This window comes from Mobula birostris, chromosome 12 (genome assembly GCF_030028105.1).
Source record: "Mobula birostris isolate sMobBir1 chromosome 12, sMobBir1.hap1, whole genome shotgun sequence".
NCBI classification, from domain to species: Eukaryota; Metazoa; Chordata; class Chondrichthyes; order Myliobatiformes; family Myliobatidae; genus Mobula; species Mobula birostris.
The window spans coordinates 71,994,137-72,014,056 of NC_092381.1; the positions used below are offsets into that span (position 1 = coordinate 71,994,137).

General features: G+C 43.2%; 1 protein-coding gene across 1 annotated transcript in view; it reads right to left on the minus strand.

Moving 5' to 3' along the window:
• Positions 1-19,455, minus strand: part of fam151a (family with sequence similarity 151 member A) — a 41,748-nt gene extending 22,293 nt beyond the window's left edge. Inside the window, exons 1-3 of the mRNA XM_072274086.1 lie at positions 19,170-19,455; positions 9,581-9,736; positions 7,429-7,578 (exon numbers count right to left, since the gene is read on the minus strand). Of these exons, the coding sequence (XP_072130187.1) occupies positions 7,429-7,578; positions 9,581-9,736; positions 19,170-19,326 (463 nt within the window). The 5' untranslated portion in view covers positions 19,327-19,455. The remainder of the gene's footprint in view (positions 1-7,428; positions 7,579-9,580; positions 9,737-19,169) is intronic.
• Positions 19,456-19,920: the final 465 nt, after the last annotated feature.

A 19,920-nucleotide genomic window follows, 5' to 3' on the forward strand; every position in this document is an offset into this window, starting at 1 on the left:
GCTACCAGGCTAACCTAAAAACTCCTTTGGTTCCCTGATATCCTTTTGCAAAGGAAATCTTTTACCTTTACCCAATCCTACACACTAGTATGACCCCAGATCTGCAGCCACGGTGTTGGCTCTTTAACTGTTCTGCTGAAATGTTCTAACAAGTAATCAGCTGTTCAAAGTACTAAAGCTCAAGGCCACCATCTGAAGGGCAATAATAGTTAAACAATAAAAGCCTTATCCATATAATGACAGATTTGCAGCTGTCCCCAATCAATGCCTGTCTATATGAACTTGGTCTTTGTGCTGTTATGGATGTTCCCTCTGCTCTTCTCACCCCACCAACTGAAAATTGAAATTTGTCAAAATGCCTAATTTTTCCCAGTTGCGATGGAGGGTCATTGAAAACCTCTAAACCTCTCTCCACAGACGCTGACCCAGCTGTTGACGATTTTCCGGTTTTAGCTTTGGTTTGTTATTCTACTGTAGCCTTTTTAATAATATTTCTATATTTTATGTTAGTGGCTATCTTTAATTTTGTGGGCACATGGCCAAGTGGTTAAGGTATTGGACTAGCGACCTGAAGATAGTGAGTTCGAGCCCCAGAAGAGGCAGTGTGTTGTGTCCTTGAGCAAGGCACTTAACCACACATTGCTCTGCGACAACACTGGTGCCAAGCTGTATCGGCCCTTGCCCTTCCCTTGGACAACATCGGTGTGTGGAGTGGGGAGACTTGCAGCATGGGCAACTGCCGATCTTCAATACAACCTTGCCCAGGCCTGCGCCCTGGAGAGTGGAGACCTTCCAGGCACAGATCCATGGTCTCACAAGACTAACGGATGCCTTAAATCTTTAATTTTAATAGTTATTTCAAAAACTTATGTACATCAATTTTAATGGTTTTTAAATGTTTCTAAATGTCAAAGGCATTTAACATTATCTCCAAGCTTTGGCATGTGCAAAGGCTATCGGGGTGGGACCACCATTTCACCATACAGAGCTAAGCTGGTGTCCAGCCTCCACTGTAGACTAAAGAATGGAGAACTTGAGCAAGATCAGCAAATCACATCCATCTTGTAGCAATGGTGGATGACAAATATAGACAGTAGGTGGAGTCCTGCATGACTAGTCCCTCAATTTTTATTAACACTCATTGCAATGATGGCTTGTGTTGAATCTCTACCTATTGTGTTGGCTACTATTGTGCAAACATCATAAGTATTGTTCCTTCTTCCTCCCCAAAGCAGAAATCTCAAGCTTTTCCTCAAACATTGGAGATTATTGGAACAAATTACTGGAACTCAACTTCCACATAACCCTGTATTATTTCTATTAGGTGATACTGAAGGGATAAAACCGAAACTTAAACTGAATAAATAACAGAAAGAATTCATAAAAATTGCATTGGCAGTAGCCAAGAAGGCTATAGCAGTTCCTTGGAAATCGGATTTGTATTTAAGTATGAATCATTGGAACAATGAAATGTCTAGTTGTATTCCACTCGAAAAAATTACTTATAATTTAAGAGATAAATATGATACATTTTTGAATATTTGGCACCCTTATTTACAAAAGATGGGATGGCATATTTAGTTGCTCTGATGACAAAGATATTGGTCCCTTGGGGAAAGTAATAAATAAATATACTAAATTTATTTTGAATCCCATGGAGCATGTGGAAACCTTCCAATATCCAGGCAGTTCTTCTTTCTTTTTCTTTTTTTCCTTTTTTTTTCAGCTAGGGGTATATATCGGGGGGAAGGGTTAAGGGGAAGGGGAGGGTAGACATTATCTTTCCATGTAATCACTTCAAAAACTCAATAAAAATTATATTAAAAAAAAACATTGGAGATTGGAGATTGAGCCTTACGTCTGTGGTGGGAAAGCTGTTGGAAAAGATTCTTAGAGATAGGATCTCTAAGAATCTTTTAGAGAATTTTAGAGAATCATGGTCTGATCAGGGACAGTCAGCATGGCTTTGTGAAGGGCAGATCGTGTCTAACAAGCCTGATAGAGTTCTTTGAGGAGGTGACCAGGCATATAGATGAGGGTAGTGCAGTGGACGTGATCTATATGGATTTTAGTAAGGTATTTGACAAGGTTCCACACGGTAGGCTTACTCAGAAAGTTAGAAGGCATGGGATCCAGGGAAGTTTGGCCAGGTGGATTCAGAATTGGCTTGTCTGCAGAAGGCAGAGGGTGGTGGTTGAGGGAGTACATTCAGATTGGAGGATTGTGACTAGTGGTGTCCCACAAGGATCTGTTCTGGGACCTCTACTTTTCGTGACTTTTATTAACGACCTGGATGTGGGGGTAGGAGGGTGGGTTGGCAAGTTTGCAGACGTCACAAAGGTTGGTGGTGTTGTAGATAGTGTAGGGGATTGTCAGAGATTGCAGAGAGACATTGATAGGATGCAGAAGTGAGCTGAGAAGTGGCAGATGGAGTTCAACCCGGAGAAGTGTGAGGTGGTACACTTTGGAAGGACAAACTCCAAGGCAGAGTACAAAGTAAATGGCAGGATACTTGGTAGTGTGGAGGAGCAGAGGGATCTGGGGGTACATGTCCACAGATCCCTGAAAGTTGCCTCACAGGTGGATAGGATAGTTAAGAAAGCTTATGGGATGTTAGCTTTCATAAGTCGAGGGATAGAGTTTAAGAGTCGCGATGTAATGATGCAGCTCTATAAAACTCTGGTCAGGCCACACTTGGAGTATTAACATAGAAACATAGAAAATAGGTGCAGGAGTAGGCCATTCGGCCCTTCGAGCCTGCACCGCCATTTATTATGATCATGGCTGATCATCCAACTCAGAACCCCGCCCCAGCCTTCCCTCCATACCCCCTGACCCCCGTAGCCACAAGGGCCATATCTAACTCCCTCTTAAATATAGCCAATGAACTGGCCTCAACTGTTTCCTGTGGCAGAGAATTCCACAGATTCACCACTCTCTGTGTGAAGAAGTTTTTCCTAATCTCGGTCCTAAAAGGCTTCCCCTCTATCCTCAAACTGTGACCCCTCATTCTGGACTTCCCCAACATCAGGAACAATCTTCCTGCATCTGCCTGTCCAATCCCTTTAGGATCTTATACGTTTCAATCAGATCCCCCCTCAATCTTCTAAATTCCAACGAGTACAAGCCCAGTTCATCCAGTCTTTCTTCATATGAAAGTCCTGCCATCCCAGGAATCAATCTGGTGAACCTTCTCTGTACTCCCTCTATAGCAAGGATGTCTTTCCCCAGATTAGGGGACCAAAACTGCACACAATACTCCAGGTGTGGTCTCACCAAGGCCTTGTACAACTGCAGTAGTACCTCCCTGCTCCTGTACTCAAATCCTCTCGCTATAAATGCCAGCATACCATTCGCCTTTTTCACCGCCTGCTGTACCTGCATGCCCACTTTCAATGACTGGTGTATAATGACACCCAGGTCTCATTGCACCTCCCCTTTTCCTAATCAGCCACCATTCAGATAATAATCTGTTTTCCTATTTTTGCCACCAAAGTGGATAACTTCACATTTATCCACATTAAATTGCATCTGCCATGAATTTGCCCACTCACCCAACCTATCCAAGTCACCCTGCATCCTCTTAGCATCCTCCTCACAGCTAACACTGCCACCCAGCTTCGTGTCATCCGCAAACTTGGAGATGCTGCATTTAATTCCCTCATCCAAGTCATTAATATATATTGTAAACAACTGGGGTCCCAGCACTGAGCCTTGCGGTACCCCACTAGTCACCGCCTGCCATTCTGAAAAGGTCCCGTTTATTCCCACTCTTTGCTTCCTGTCTGCTAACCAACTCTCCACCCACACCAATACCTTACCCCCAATACCGTGTGCTTTAAGTTTGCACACTAATCTCCTGTGTGGGACCTTGTCAAAAGCCTTCTGAAAATCCAAATATACCACATCCACTGGTTCTCCCCTATCCACTCTACTAGTTACATCCTCAAAAAATTCTATGAGATTCGTCAGACATGATTTTCCTTTCACAAATCCATGCTGACTTTGTCCGATCATTTCACCGCTTTCCAAATGTGCTGTTATCACATCCTTGATAACTGACTCCAGCAGTTTCCCCACCACCGACGTTAGGCTAACTGGTCTATAATTCCCAGGTTTCTCTCTCCCTCCTTTTTTAAAAAGTGGAGTTACATTAGCCACCCTCCAATCCTCAGGAACTAGTCCAGAATCTAACGAGTTTTGAAAAATTATCACTAATGCATCCACTATTTCTTGGGCTACTTCCTTAAGCACCCTGGGATGCAGACCATCTGGCCCTGGGGATTTATCTGCCTTCAATCCCTTCAATTTACCTAACACCACTTCCCTACTAACATGTATTTCGCTCAGTTCCTCCATCTCACTGGACCCTCTGTCCCCTACTATTTCTGGAAGATTATTTATGACCTCCTTAGTGAAGACAGAACCAAAGTAATTATTCAATTGGTCTGCCATGTCCTTGCTCCCCATAATCAATTCACCTGTTTCTGTCTGCAGGGGACCTACATTTGTCTTTACCAGTCTTTTCCTTTTTACATATCTATAAAAGCTTTTACAGTCCGTTTTTATGTTCCCTGCCAGTTTTCTCTCATAATCTTTTTTCCCCTTCCTAATTAAGCCCTTTGTCCTCCTCTGCTGAACTCTGAATTTCTCCCAGTCCTCAGGTGAGCCACTTTCTCTGGCTAATTTGTATGCTTCTTCTTTGGAATTGATACTATCCCTACTTTCTCTTGTCAGCCACAGGTGCACTACCTTCCTTGATTTATTCTTTTGTCAAACTGGGATGAACAATTGTTGTAGTTCATCCATGCAACCTTTAAATGCTTGCCATTGCATATCCATCGTCAATCCTTTAAGTGTCATTTGCCAGTCTATCTTAGCTAATTCACGTCTCATACCTTCAAAGTTACCCCTCTTTAAGTTCAGAACCTTTGTTTCTGAATTAACTATGTCACTCTCCATCTTAATGAAGAATTCCACCATATTATGGTCACTCTTACCCAAGGGGCCTCTCACGACAAGATTGCTAATTAACCCTTCCTCATTGCTCAAAACCCAGTCCAGAATAGCCTGCTCTCTAGTCGGTTCCTCGACATGTTGGTTCAAAAAACCATCCCGCATACATTCCAAGAAATCCTCTTCCTCAGCACCTTTACCAATTTGTTTCACCCAATCTACATGTAGATTGAAGTCACCCATTATAACTGCTGTTTCTTTATTGCACACATTTCTAATTTCCTGTTTAATACCATCTCCGACCTCACTACTACTGTTAGGTGGCCTGTACACAACTCCCACCAGCGTCTTCTGCCCCTTAGTGTTACGCAGCTCTACCCACATCGATTCCACATCTTCCCGGCTTATGTCCTTCCTTTCTATTGCGTTAATCTCTTCTTTAACCAGCAACGCCACCCCACCTCCCCTTCCTTCATGTCTATCCCTCCTGAATATTGAATATCCCTGAACGTTGAGCTCCCATCCCTGGTCACCCTGGAGCCATGTCTCTGTGATCCCAACTATATCATAATCATTAATAACAATCTGCACTTTCAATTCATCCACCTTATTACGAATGCTCCTTGCATTGACACACAAAGCCTTCAGGCGCTCTTTTACAACTCTCTTAGCCCTTATACAATTATGCTGAAAAGTGGCCCTTTTTAATGCTTGCCCTGGATTTGTCGGCCTGCCACTTTTACTTTTCTCCATAGTACTTTTAGTTTCTACCCTCACTTTACACCCCTCTGTCTCTCTGCACTGGTTCCCATCCCCCTGTAGTGAACTAACCTCCTCACGCCTAGCCTCTTTAATTTAATTCCCACCCCCCAACCATTCTAGTTTAAAGTCACCTCAGTAGCCCCCGCTAATCTCCCTGCCAGGATATTGGTCCCCCTAGGATTCAAGTGCAACCCGTCCTTTTTGTACAGGTCACGCCTGCGCCAAAAGAGGTCCCAATGATCCAAAAACTTGAATCCCTGCCTCCTGCTCCAATCCCTCAGCCACGCATTTATCCTCCACCTCATCGCATTCCTACTCTCACTGTCGCGTGGCACAGGCAGTAATCCCGAGATTACTACCTTTGCAGTCCTTTTTCTCAACTCCCTTCCTAGCTCCCTATATTCTTTCAGGACCTCATCCCTCTTCCTACCTATGTCATTGGTACCTATATGTACCACGACCTCTGGCTCCTCACCCTCCCACTTCAGGATATCTTGGACACGATCAGAAATATCCCGGACCCTGGCACTAGGGAGGCAAACTACCATCCGGGTCTCTGGACTGCGTCCACAGAATCGCCTATCTGACCCCCTTACTATCGAGTCCCCTATCACAACTGCCCTCCTCTTCCTTGCCCTACCCTTCTGAGCTACAGGGCCGGACTCTGTGCCGGAGGCACGGCCACTGTCGCTTCCCCCGGGTAAGCTGTCCCCCCCAACAGTACTCAAACAGGAGTACCTGTTGTTAAGGGGCACAGCCACCGGGGTACTCCCTATTACCTGACCTTTCCCCTTCCCCCTCCTAACCGTGACCCACTTGTCTGCCTCCCGTGGCCCCGGCGTGACCACCTGCCTGCAACTCCTCTCTATCACCTCCTCACTCTCCCTGACCAGACGAAGGTCATCAAGCTGCAGCTCCAGTTCCGTAACACAGTCCCTTAGGAGCTGCATCTCGATGCACTTGGCGCAGATGTAGACGTCCGGGAGGCTTGGAGACTCCAGGGCCTCCCACATCCGAAACCGAGAACAGCAAACTGCCCTCACACTCATACTGCCCCTCTCCTCAAATAACAACAGAAAATTGTGTCCAGTTCTGGTCACCTCACTATAGGAAGGATATGGAAGCATTGGAAAGGGTACAGAGGAGATTTACCAGGATGCTGCCTGGTTTAGAAAGTATGCATTATGATCAGAGATTAAGGGAGCTAGGGCTTTACTCTTTGGAGAGAAGGAGGATGAGAGGAGACATGATAGAGGTGTACAAGATAATAAGAGGAATAGATAGAGTGGATAGTCAGCGCCTCTTCCCCAGGGCACCACTGCTCAATACAAGAGGACATGGCTTTAAGGTAAGGGGTGGGAAGTTCAAGGGGGATATTAGAGGAAGGATTTTTTACTCAGAGAGTGGTTGGTGCGTGGAATGCACTGCCTGAGTCAGTGGTGGAGGCAGATACACTAGTGAAGTTTAAGAGACTACTAGACAGGTATATGGAGGAATCTAAGGTGGGGGCTTATATGGGAGGCAGGGTTTGAGGGTCAGCACAACATTGTGGGCCGAAGGGCCTGTACTGTGTTGTACTATTCTATATTCTATGTTCTATGTTCTATATTCCCATTGAAATAGAAAACTATTTTCTGTTTGAGAACATCCAAAGAGGGTATGGACAGAAAGTCTGGAGAAATTCTTCATTTTGTTAGGAGCAAACCTTACCTCTCTTGGATTTGAAAACAGCATCCAGCCACTCATGAAGGGTGTTGTCACTGTAGATATCAGGCGGATGAGCCATAATAGGAATACCAGTCTCGTTTTGAGTGTTCAAACCTTCAACGTTGACATCAGCTTCCAGGACCATGGCATTACCTGGGAGTGCATGGACAGTGAGACAGTAATGGTGAGCTGACATTTGCATGAATGCACTGCAACATCAGTTCTTCAGAGGGAATGACTGCTTACTGCTCCTCGGTAGGGAAACCATGGAATGCTCCGACCTGCATGGCTTTTCACGGACTCCGAGCTTGTGTGAAGGACATGCAACAACCATTGACCTTGCTTCTGGCCCTACCGTTCTCTAGCCAGCTCCTCCCCAGCTATTATAGATATTGCTTTCTTTGTCCTTTTGTGAGACACCCAGCAGAGATTACTGCCATGGAAGCATGGTTTAAGATCCATGCTTTCTCACTCTGCTCTGTCTGAGTACTCAGCAGCTATCTCAGTACTTCCAGATATTGATCCTGGCACCTTGGATTCTCATGCCTTAATTCCAAATGAGCAGATTCTGCGGTGAGATTGCCACATTCAGCAAAAGAGGGACACTTCCTTCATTTTGGGGATGGTGTGGTATCACCCATATGATGCTATGGATATTAAAACCAGTGTTTGAGATAAACTATAGAGGTGTGTGTAGCACTCCACTGATTCACTTCTCTACATCTTACTGGACATCATAAAGGCTTGGAACTCCTCATAAGAGACAGAACCACTTTGACAGTGATAATAGCTTATTTTAAGTGTCTGTCATTCCGGCGAGCTGCCGGCTGGTGGTGTAGTGGCATCTGCACCAGGCTTCGAGGCAAGTGGTCCCAGGTTCGAATCCGACCGGCTCCTTCCACGCTTTCTACCTGTGCTAGGTTGAACGTCGAGCTAGCAACTCGGCCTCATAAAAAACAGACAAAAAAGCTAAAGAAACAGCAAGGTTCCACTAGGCATGGATAGGAACAACAACAGCATGCAGGTGAAGTGGCGTCAGAGGGAGATTTCTCCCAGTTCATCGGCAAAACAATTAAATTCTTCCTATTCTATTGTCTCTATTTTCCTTTTCAGGGTGGCTGGGGTCCGTTTAGGACCCTGATCTACTGTGGCACTCAAAACTACAGTTCTGCACGGTGGCACATTCCAGTTCTTAGGGCTTGCCAGTCAGATGCATTTCAGCATGTCTTGGTGTAGCATGAAGTCAGGCAATTTCAGGGCCACTTGTGGCCCTGTGGACATGAACTTTCATTGGTGTTGCAAACTGAAGCGTAGCAGGATTTAACTTGGCCTTGATTTAACTGAAACTAATCTAGTGGTACTGCTTGACCTTATAACACATCAACGGGTGGATCTGGAATAATTTTCAATTAGACTTCATACCAGTGACCAAAGAGATAGCAGATGCTGAAATCAAGAACAAAAAAAATAGCAAGTCAGACAGTATCTGTGGAGGCAAAAGATGTTAATCTACATGTCAAGTCAAGGCTCTGCATCAGGATTCAACCAGAAACGTTGACTTGTACCTTTTGCTACCACAGATGCTGCCTGACAGAATTTATTATCACTGACATGTGTTGTGAAATTTGTTGTTTTGCAGCAGCAGTACAGTGCAATACATAAAATAATTACTATAGGTTACAAATAAAAAAATAATTAGCAGTGCAAAAACAGAGAAAGAGTGAGGTAGTGTTTATGGGTTCATGGTCCATTAATAAATCTGATGGTGGAGGGGAAGAAGGTGCTCCTAAAAAATCGAGTGTGTGTCTTCAGGCTCCTTAATTCCTCCCTGATGGTGAGAACAGGACAAGTCCTGGATGGTGAAGATCCGTAATGATGGATCCTGCCATCTTCAGGCATCACTTATTGAAGTCACTGTGTTCCTATAACCTTCTGTTTTTGTCCTTTCATACTAGTATCGGAAACAAAAGTTCTCTAAGTAACTGATGAAAGCAGCCCCTTCACTCATCAGATTGGGGAAAACACTGTAGTTTATTCCTGCAGATCTCCTATTTATAATGCCTGCTTAAATACTTTACCTTGGTACTTTAGGTTTTGGTAATCTATTCCCGTTCAGTATTTTCAATGATCTAGGCTGCTAGCCTTGGACACATACCTTTCAGGGCTTCTTCCATCTGGTGCTTGCTGTTTGCACCATGGGACCAGGTAACCAGCAGACCATCCTTCCTCTCAATAATGCCACTGTGAAGCAAATAGTCAAGCAGGTCTCCACCTGGGCTGAAAGGTCCGTCCTCTGATCGATAGCACTTGTCTGAAGTGGAAAAGAAAGGTTTCATGTTAACTTGTTATTCCCTTTGTTTCTCCAATTAAATCAGTGATTTTTCCTGAAGCGCATTGAAAGTTGCACTCAGCTGCCAAGCTCTGATAACCCAGCTCTTAAAATCTACAGCTTCCTTTGTGGCTTACTTTGCTGAAATGTCCCTCTGATTTTCTTGAGCCTGGAAGTTTCAAAGTGTGTCTTAGTGTTGCTCCCCTTGCTAGTGGATCGCTCAAAGACAAAAGTTGCACACAAGTTAATGGAAACACAAGTCTAAAGTTTAGGCGTAGCCCACATTATTCAAATTGCATGTCATGGAGTCACAGAGAAATAGATTGAGTCATACATACGTAATGGAAATAGGCCCTTTGGTCCACTGAGTCTGCGCCAATCATTGACCACCATCTATAATAATCCTACACTGAATTCAGTTATTTTCCACAAATTTGCATCAACTCCGCTCTGATTCACCTACACACTCAAGGCAGTTTACAGTGGCACCTACCAACCAGCACACCTCTGGGATGTGAGGGGAAAGCAGGGCACCTGGAGGAAACTCGCGTGGTCACAGGGAGATTATAGAATCTACAATACGAGGTCAGGATTGAACCTGGGCTCCTGGCACTGCAAGGGCAGTGGCTCTGCCTGTGTCGAATGAAAATGCTCCTTCAAATACCCTCAGCTGCCCTGTCTGAGTTGCGGGAAGCTCTTCGTGAGATGGAGTAAATCAGCAATACTCCAACTAAACAGTTACCAAGGAAACTGATTTTTATGCTTAGTAGTCTGGGAAAACAGGTAGTCATTGAATTAAATGTCAAAACTAGATGTAAAATCGTATTTGACATTTTGCTAGGTACATGTGGTGCTGGGCTATAGAGCTCTAGGAAAATCTCCGGTGTGTGATTCTACAGGCAGGTTAGACTCAGAACTGTTGGAGCATGTCGAATGAATCTGCGCCAGCTCCAAGAAGAGTTAACCAGTCAAAGCAACCTAACTCAAAGGCTATAAGGCAGGAAAGGAAACCAGGCAGGGTTCTTACTGGAAATCCCACCTCTTCAGCCTTTGCTTACAAGATGTCCGTGGAGGGATGTTGCTGACCGGCATAATCCAGGCTGCACGAGTTCGTGCTGAAGGGGACGCACTGAAGCTTGGTGCAGCCGCAGCAGGGGCCCGGTGGAAAAGATCACAGTGCAGGGTTTTTTCTGTGACTGAACAGGGAAGAACAGGGTTGGATGAGGAAGCACCACCCCAGGGGCCACATGAGTGGCAACAGTGCTATTGGTTTTAAGGAAGTAATAGAACAGTACTTACTGCATTAACCGTGAATGCAAAATGAAACGGCATTGCACTGCAGTAAATTTTTCATTATGAATGAAGTTTATCTTGAAATAAGTAAATAGTCAGTCTTTGGTTTTCATTGTTAAGCAGCCTGATTTAGATTATGAGGACACACAGTCCTCGTTTATTGTCATTTAGAAATGCATGCATTAAAAAATGATACAATGTTCCTCCAGAAAGATATTACAGAAACACAGGACAAACCAAGACTAAAACTGACAAAACCATGTAATTATAACATATAGTTACAACAGTGCAAAGCAATACCATAATTTGATAAAGAGCAGACCAAGGGCACAGTAAAAAAGTCTCAAGTCCCAATAGCCCCATCATCTCGCACAGACGGTAGAAGGGAGAAACTCTCCCTGTCATGAACCTCCAAGTGCCGCAAACTTGCCAATGCAGCACCATTGGAAGCACCTGACCGCAGCGGACTCTGAGTCCGTCCGAAAACTTCCAGCCTCCGACACCGAGCAACGAGCACCATCCTCTGCCGATCACTTCAACCCCACCCCGGCCACCGAGCAACAAGCAAAGCTGAGGACTCGGGGCCTTCCCCTCCGGAGATTCTGGATCACACAGTAGCAGCGGCAGCGAAGCAGGCATTTCAGAAGTTTCACCAGATGTTCCTCTGTGCTCTCACGTCTGTCTCCATCAAATCAGGATTGTGCACGGCACCCTACTTGACAGATAACAGACATCACCACCGGAATGGCTGCTGCGAGCTGCATCACGCCGCCATCTTCTCCTCCCTCCTTTCCCTCCATTTATACCCACTACTGACATACATGTGAAAAAAATTACCACGAAATAGAGGGCAACCACCTCAAATATCATCACCCACTCCTTGACGAAACCAGCAAAGGGGAGATGATTTTAGGATGGGGTCAATTAACTAAGAGGTGGAAGTCAACACCAAATGTAGAGGCTGGAAATATGAAATAAAATTGAAAATGTTGAAAGCACTCAGTACTTCAGGCATCATCTGAGGAAAGAGACTGACAAATGGTCTCTTACCTGAAACATTAAATGCATTTTCTACATTTTAATTTAAGGAAGAGATAGGGTGGGTGAGGTCTAGATTGATGATCTGATGAATTTAGATAATTTCCTGAGATCTAAATTCAAAGAGCGGTTGTCTCAACAGGTGCCAGTGCCCTGTCAGATGTGTAAATCAATAAACTGTATGATTAACATTTCTGGTACTTTAGAGAATCCATCAGTAAAAGACACTCTGAGTTATGTGGTCTCTGTAATGATGATAATTACAGGACAATTATGGAAATACATGACGTGCTGTCTGAGGAAGATAAGGGTGATGCAGGGAGAGGCCATGATTCACAGAGTTTAATCATTGCTGTCTGATTCAAGGGCTGGCACCATAAAATTCAGCTGGATTCCCTCTCATTGCTACTCCCACATGCTAATTTTAGCTTCTATTAATTTGAAAGATTTACGTTTGTGAGGCACCATACACAGCCTCCGGTCATCCTTAAGCAATCTACAACCAAGGAAGTACTTTTCAAGGCTGTTTTCTGTGGTAATGTGGCCAAATTTTATTAAGCTCAAATAAGCAACTAATAATTTGAGTGACATTAATTGATGGAGAAGTATTGACCATAACACCAGTGGTAACTCCCCTTGCTGCAGAAGAGTGCAGTGGATGTACCACATTCACCTGAGGCAGCCAATGGAACCATGACAGCTCATTTGACAAGACAGGTATCTAGAGGTTCGTCCCCCGTCAATAATGCTAAACAGTAGTGATAATCTGCTGCCCTCTGCCTCTGAAATTCAGTTCCATTTTAAGGAGATGTGGTGCTACACTTAAGTGTCCTGCTAGATATTTCTGGAATGGACTTGGACCTGGACTGTCAGAACCTGAGACATATGTGCCACCATCTGAGCCTTAGCCTCACGTTTTTGCTTCGACAGTTTGATAGACTTACTTTGAAATCTTCACCTTATTCTGGTATAGTATTGTATCAAGTACAAGGCCAGCACCATGTGGAAAAACCCAGCAAATGAAAAAAGTTCCTTTAGCAAAATATCATACAAAGCAGAAAGCTTGCAAAGGCATATCAAAGTTGATGATTTCTACATTTCATTTCAAAGTGGATGCTGACATTAAGTAGCCTTAACTCCTTAATCAAAAATGCAGTTGGATTCCAGTTAATTTGGACACATCGGGACCAGTACATTTTGGCCCAGTCAAGCAGCTGTCCCAATTAGCCGGTTTCATGGAAACTGTTAAAAAAGTATAATACAGTAAAGACAAATGGAGTAACAAGTTATACCGTTAAATGAAATACAGAACAAATTGGAACACTACCAATACTACTGGTGGTTGTCCATCATAGCTGGTATGGTGTAGTGTTTAACGCCACACAAGTGCATGCATTCAGCAACAGTTTCCTGTCCCAAATAAACTAAGGGAATCCTGGCTATGTTCTCCATTAGTTTCTGTTCTTTAAGAGTTGTCCCAGGTAAGCAAATGCCCGGATTAACTGATGACCCAATTAACCAGAATTCACTGTAGATTATTCTCATGTCATTTTTTTTGGAGATTATCAAGTGAGGAACGAATAGTTCTGCTTTAAAAATATGATCATAATGCAAGTTATGTTATTATGCAATTAATAGATTATGGAACAGAACTTGCATTACACGGGCTGCAATGGTTATCATGAGATTATGGTCGTGTAAACCTGTTGAAATCTGTGATTTGAAAGCAACTACAGCTTGTTTTGTTATTACTATGGCTTGTTTTGCTATTCTATGACGTGAGATTTCCTAGGAATGCAACTATTGCACTATTGCAGAGCTATTTGTTTGTTTGTTTATTTATTTATTTACTTTGGTGATAACAGCGAAGAGTAGGCCCCTCGTCCAGGCAACCTGACAACCTCGATTAACCCTAACTTAACTACGGGACAATTTACAATGACCTATTAACCCACCTGGTATGCCTTTGGACTGTGGGGGGGGGGGAACCAGAGGAAAGCCCACACAGTCAACAGGGAGGATTCACCGAGACTCCTTAAAGAACAGTGCCAAAATTGAACTCCAAGCTCTGGAACTCCCTGTGCTGTAATAATGTCACACTACCCATGATGCTACCGTGGCACCCAAACCATCCGTATACTAAATTTGTGCAATGGTGTAAACAACAGAGCAGGGAGAAACAGCAAGGTATCATGTGGATGAACCTAGATCCTGCTGATCTATGGGTGAAAATTAAATCATCAATGGCTTCTTCTTCACTAGATAGCAGTTGCATTTTGACCATCTTAGTGGAATTCATTTCTTCACATATTAAAATCATATTACATTTGATATCTCAATTATGAGTAAGCTATCATCATTACATAGCATAATGCGAATACTTTGAGCTGTTGTGAAAGAGAATGCTTATAATAACATATCAAACGTACAAACTTAACTAAAAGAAGATAGGAAATTTAGGATTCAGAATAGGCCCTTCAATCTTTTCTCTTTTCAGTAAGATCATGGCTGGTTCATGACCTAACTCCAAGAATCTAACTTTGTTTTCATATCCTTTAATATCTTTGCTTATCAAACATCTTGAATTTGACTGGTAATGTTTCATTGGCGTTTGATATTCCATCTCTTGCCGTGCAGCAGCTTTGATTATCAGCTTATCTAGACTGTTGCTACTGCTTCCTTAAATAACTTATCATTTTCTAAACTCTACAATACAGAGCTAAACGGTTATGCCCCGGGAAATGTTAGCGTTCAGAATAAATGGCTGGTTGCAATATACACTCTGAGGTCACTTTATTAGGTGCAGGAGTGTAACTAATAAAATTGCCACAGGAGTGAAACCCTGTGTGATCTTCTGCTGCTGTAGCCCATCCACTTCAAAGTTCGGTGTGCTGTGCGTTCAGAGCTGTTCTTCTGCTTACTGTTATAACGCGTGGTTATTTGAGTTACTGTCACCTTCCTGTCTTCTCGAACCAGTCTGGCCATTCTCCTCTGACTAACAAGACATTTTTGCCCACAGACGTTCTTTTTTTGTTTCTCCCACTATTCTCTGTGAACTCCAGAGACTGTTGTGCATGAAATCTCAGAAGATCAGCTATTTCTAATATACTCAAGCCACCCTGTCTGGCACCAACAATCATTCCACAATCAAAGTCACTTTGATCACATCTCTTCCCCATTCTAATGTTTGGTCTGAACAACAACACAACCTCTTGACCGTGTCTGCATACTTTTATGCATTGATTTGCTGCCACCTGATCGGCTGATTAGATATTTGCATTAATGATCAGGTGTATATAAGGCGGCCACTGACTGTATTACTAGGTGATATAAAACAGATGGTGTTCTTTCAGTCAGGTGACATTGAACATCACAAACAAAATGGTTTTTAAGTTCAATATTTTTTTCAGAAATCATCAAAACTATTAGCTGTAACAAATCTTTCCTTGCAAGGATTTCCATAGGCAAATCATTCCAGATATTTCCCTGTTTACTTGAGCAAAACATTGGATTGGTTATAGCTGATCAAATTACCCTTATTGATTGTGACTAAAATTCTGTCTTGTGGTATACATCAGATTTTGTCTTCCAAATAGCATATTTTCCTAATACATGGAATGTCAATGGCATAAAGCACCAGTAGGCTACATTTGAAAGACTGAAGGGGCTTTGACTAGACAACTGTCAGCTGAAAAATGTTTTGTTTGTGTCATATAACTCTTTAAACCTGCTCTGCTGGTCAATAAAATGCTGATCTATACACCAGTTTTCTGCCTATTCATCATATTTCTTGCCTTCTCTATAAACCAAGAATCTATCTTACAGATCACATATTCTGTTTTTTGAATGTTTCCACCAAAGGGGAAAACTTCACATTTCTTCAAGTGTACTCCACCTGCCAAACTTTCACCTTTTTGTTAAAGTGTCTAGATCCACTGTATCTGTGGCAGACTCTGCATCTATACCCCTATCTTTACACCAGCAGTGAATTAAACTCACAGTCATTAATGTAGACTGTATACACCTGGAGCCCCTGCACTTATTTGTCACGTCACTCATTATAGCATACCAAACTGAAATTGGCCAATTACCTTCATTCTCTGTTTTCTGTTAGTTGATCACCTATCTGTGCTAATATGTAATCACGACCATGCATTATCTTGATAGGTGACACCTCATTGACTGCTCTCTGGAAATCTAAATTCAATCTACTGTTTCTGTTTTTGTATGTTATATTCTCAAAGTACTCTAGCAAAATTCATCACACAGGTTGACGTAACTTGATTGTACTGCAATTTTCTAAATGGCTTGTTACTATTTAACTAATAACAGATTCCAACGTTCCCTGAATAACAGACATCAAGCTAACTAGCCTATACTTCCCTCTTGACCGTTGTCCTTCTTTCTTGAACGTTTGAGCAAGCTTGCATTATCCGCAGTGCAATATAGCTAATAAATGTCAAGATAAAATGATGTTTAAAATTAGGTTATATTTATTATGGTCTACATTCTGCAAATACTAAATAAGATTCAATTTATCTTAAAAATAATTACTAATGATGCCACTGCCATTGTAGCTAATTTAAGTGATGATTATATTATAATTTTTTAATCAACAAAGCCACCCCACCCCCTCTGTTCATCTGTTTGTCCTTTATAATTTTTTAATTAACAAAGCCACCCCACCCCGTCTGTTCACCTCTTGTCCTTTCAATACAATGCATATCCTTGGATGTTAAATTCCCAGCTGCGATCTTCTTTCAACCACAAATCTAAGATGTGATACTTGCTAATTTCTAAATGCACTACAAGATAATTTACCTTATTTCATATACAGTGTGTATTCAAATCTAACACCTTCAGCCCTGTGTTCACCACCCTTCTTTTCAGTTTTGTCTCCATGTTGCCTGAAGACAAATTCTGTTCTCTTCCTAAACTTTCGTGTTATTCTTTATTCTGGAGACTTTAGTAACATCTCCCGCACTCTCCTTTCCATTTACTTTACCCATACCACCCCCTTACTGTTTAGTTTAAAGCCCTAGTTATGCAATTCACCAGGATCTGATCCCAGTTAGGATGGAGTCCATCATCCAAACCTATTTCTCCCACACCAATCTTTGAACCATGCATTTAACTCTATATTGGTATTAACCCTGTGCCAATTTGTACATGGCTTAGGCAACAATTCAGGAATTATTACCTTTTTGGTTCTATTTTATTTAATCCCTAGCTGCTCAAATGTCTTCAGCAGAACCTCTTTCCTTGTTGGCCTGTTGGAAGTTAAAAGGCTTTTTGAAGACAGTGTAATATTGAACTGTATAGACAAGGCATTCACAGCACAGCACGATTGCACTGTATTTACTTCTAGTAGCCTATTGTCTACAGGGGGCTAAACAGGTAGACAATCAATTTCCCAAAGACAATCAACATCTAGTCAATTTCTGCTACAATGTTTACTAGTCAAGTATGGACAAGATCTCCCAACACGTTATCGAGTCTAACACACCATGGCAAGTAGAACATTATCCCAATACATCCGAGCCTCAGAGGGGTGGAGGAGACTGATGTCAGTTACTTGGTAATTAACAGATGTTTCAGCTACATATCTGGAATGAATGTTGGTGCCTTCAAATCGATCCCTCCAGCACCAATATATTTTTGTCTCATACTCTTTAATTATACACTACTCAAACTCACTTTGTTCCATTCACAGCTAGTGTATAAAAATACTTCAGCAAGCACATAGTTTGACCGCTTTTTATACACATAGAGTATACTTTGAGTGCCTGTATGTGACTCTATGACCACATGTTGGTTAATGTGACACCGTGTATATGAATCTCAGACTCTACACGCTTACTGTGCTGAGATGTTTGAATCTGATTTTCTGTGAGAAAATGAGACTGTATGTGTGTCCGTGTATGTACACCCTCTCTAACTGTGTATGTACGTGTGTGAATATTTGTGTCAGAGCTAGCCTGTGTAACTCTGCACAGAGTCAGCGTGTGCCGGTGACGAACTCTGCATATCTGCTGGTGTACACAAGGTAATGAAAGCAACGCACACAAAATGCTGGAGGAACTCAGCAGGCCAGGCAGCATCTATGGAAAAAGGGTACAGTCAACGTTTCAGGCCGAGACCCTTCAGCAGGACTGGAGGAAAAATGTTGAGGGGTAAAGTTAAAAGGTGGGGGAGGGGAGGTAGGTACGCATTCCCATAGGGTCTTGGCCCAAAACGGCGACTGTACTCTTTTCCATAGATGTTGCCTGCTGAGTTCCTCCAGCATTTTGTGTGTGTTGCTTGGATTCCCAGCATCTGCAGATTTTCTCCAGTTTGTGAAAAGGTAATGAAAAGCAGTTTTTCCAGAGGGGTATTTGGCACCTTGATGGCCTCTATGAATAACAGGTGAGGTCCCAGTCTTTCACCCCTCAGTGACTATGGACATCAGGTAAATGGAAGAAAGAGAAACCCAAGGGGCAGCAAATATTGGAATCTGGAACAAGAAAAACAAACTGCTGAGGAACTCTGGGCCAGACAGCTTCTGTGAAGGGCCTCAATTTTGTCTACACTTCTCACTGCTTCAGTAAAGCAGTCAATACACCCACCCTGACAAACTTCTCTTCTCCCCTCTCCCATCGGGCAGAAGACACAAAGGCCTGAAAGCACGTCCTACAGTCTCAAGGGCGGCTTCTATCCCGCTGTAATAAGACAACTGAACGGTTCCATAGTGCAATCAGACGAACTCTTGACCTCACAGTCTACCTCGTTAACTCTTCAGCTTTATGTTTATCTCCCACGACACTGTGGCGTTTACAATTTGTTCTGTATTGTTATTGTTTTACCTTGTTCACCTCAATGCACTATGTAATGATTTGAGACGCAAGACATTTTTTTTAACTGTAGCTCGGTACATGTGACAATAATAAAACAATAACAATAACAAATAGACAGTCCACGTTTCGGAACGAGACCTTTCACCTGCAGTACACTGAAAGAACTACTCTTGCCACCAGGCACCGGATACTGACGGCTCTTGGGACAGGGCTGGGCGCGGAACTCCCTGGGACAACAGGCTAGCTCTTACCCGAAAGGAAGTTTCTGTAACCAGCGAAGTACCCCACCAGTCCGAAGTAAGCAACGACCAACAGGCTGAGGAAGAGGCCAGCCATCAGCTTCCAGTGCCAGCTGGCGGCGAGATTTCGTTTCTCGCCTTTGTGTTGAATCTCTCCGTCCGACCACATCGCAGCGTTCACACAACTGCCTGCCACTGCGCGGCGACCTTTACTCGGCCAGGAGGCGGGGGACAGGGCAGCATGTTCCGTCCCGGGACTGGCAACTCGGATCCGCCCGGTTCCTGCTTCCTCAACCAAAGGTCAAGTGTCAAGTTCACCCATTCATCACACAGTAAATCCTCGCAGGAGCTGCCAGAGATCGGAATAACAACCTCCGGAATTAGGGGATTGGTAGGGGTTGTTCAAAAAGTACGGGCGCAGAAAATAAGTTTTTAATGATTGCGACGGGATCAGTGAATTATTTTGACTGGGGGGGGGTAGCTCGTACACACCAGGGTGAGGCTTTGATCCCAGCGGCAGCCAAGTTTACCGGAGACATGCAAAGATTCTCAGACATCCTGCAGCCAGTCTCACTAACGCTCCCTCTCACACACAGGCACTCGGTGAAAAACACGCCCCACCAAAAAGGTACAAAAAGAAACACAAAGAAAACGTTTTTTTAAGAAAAATGGAATTAAAGGGGAAACAACCCCATCATGAAAGGTATGGTGCCTGGCGACACTTTCTTCACAGGCTGAGATGAGAGTTCAGAATCTGGAACAC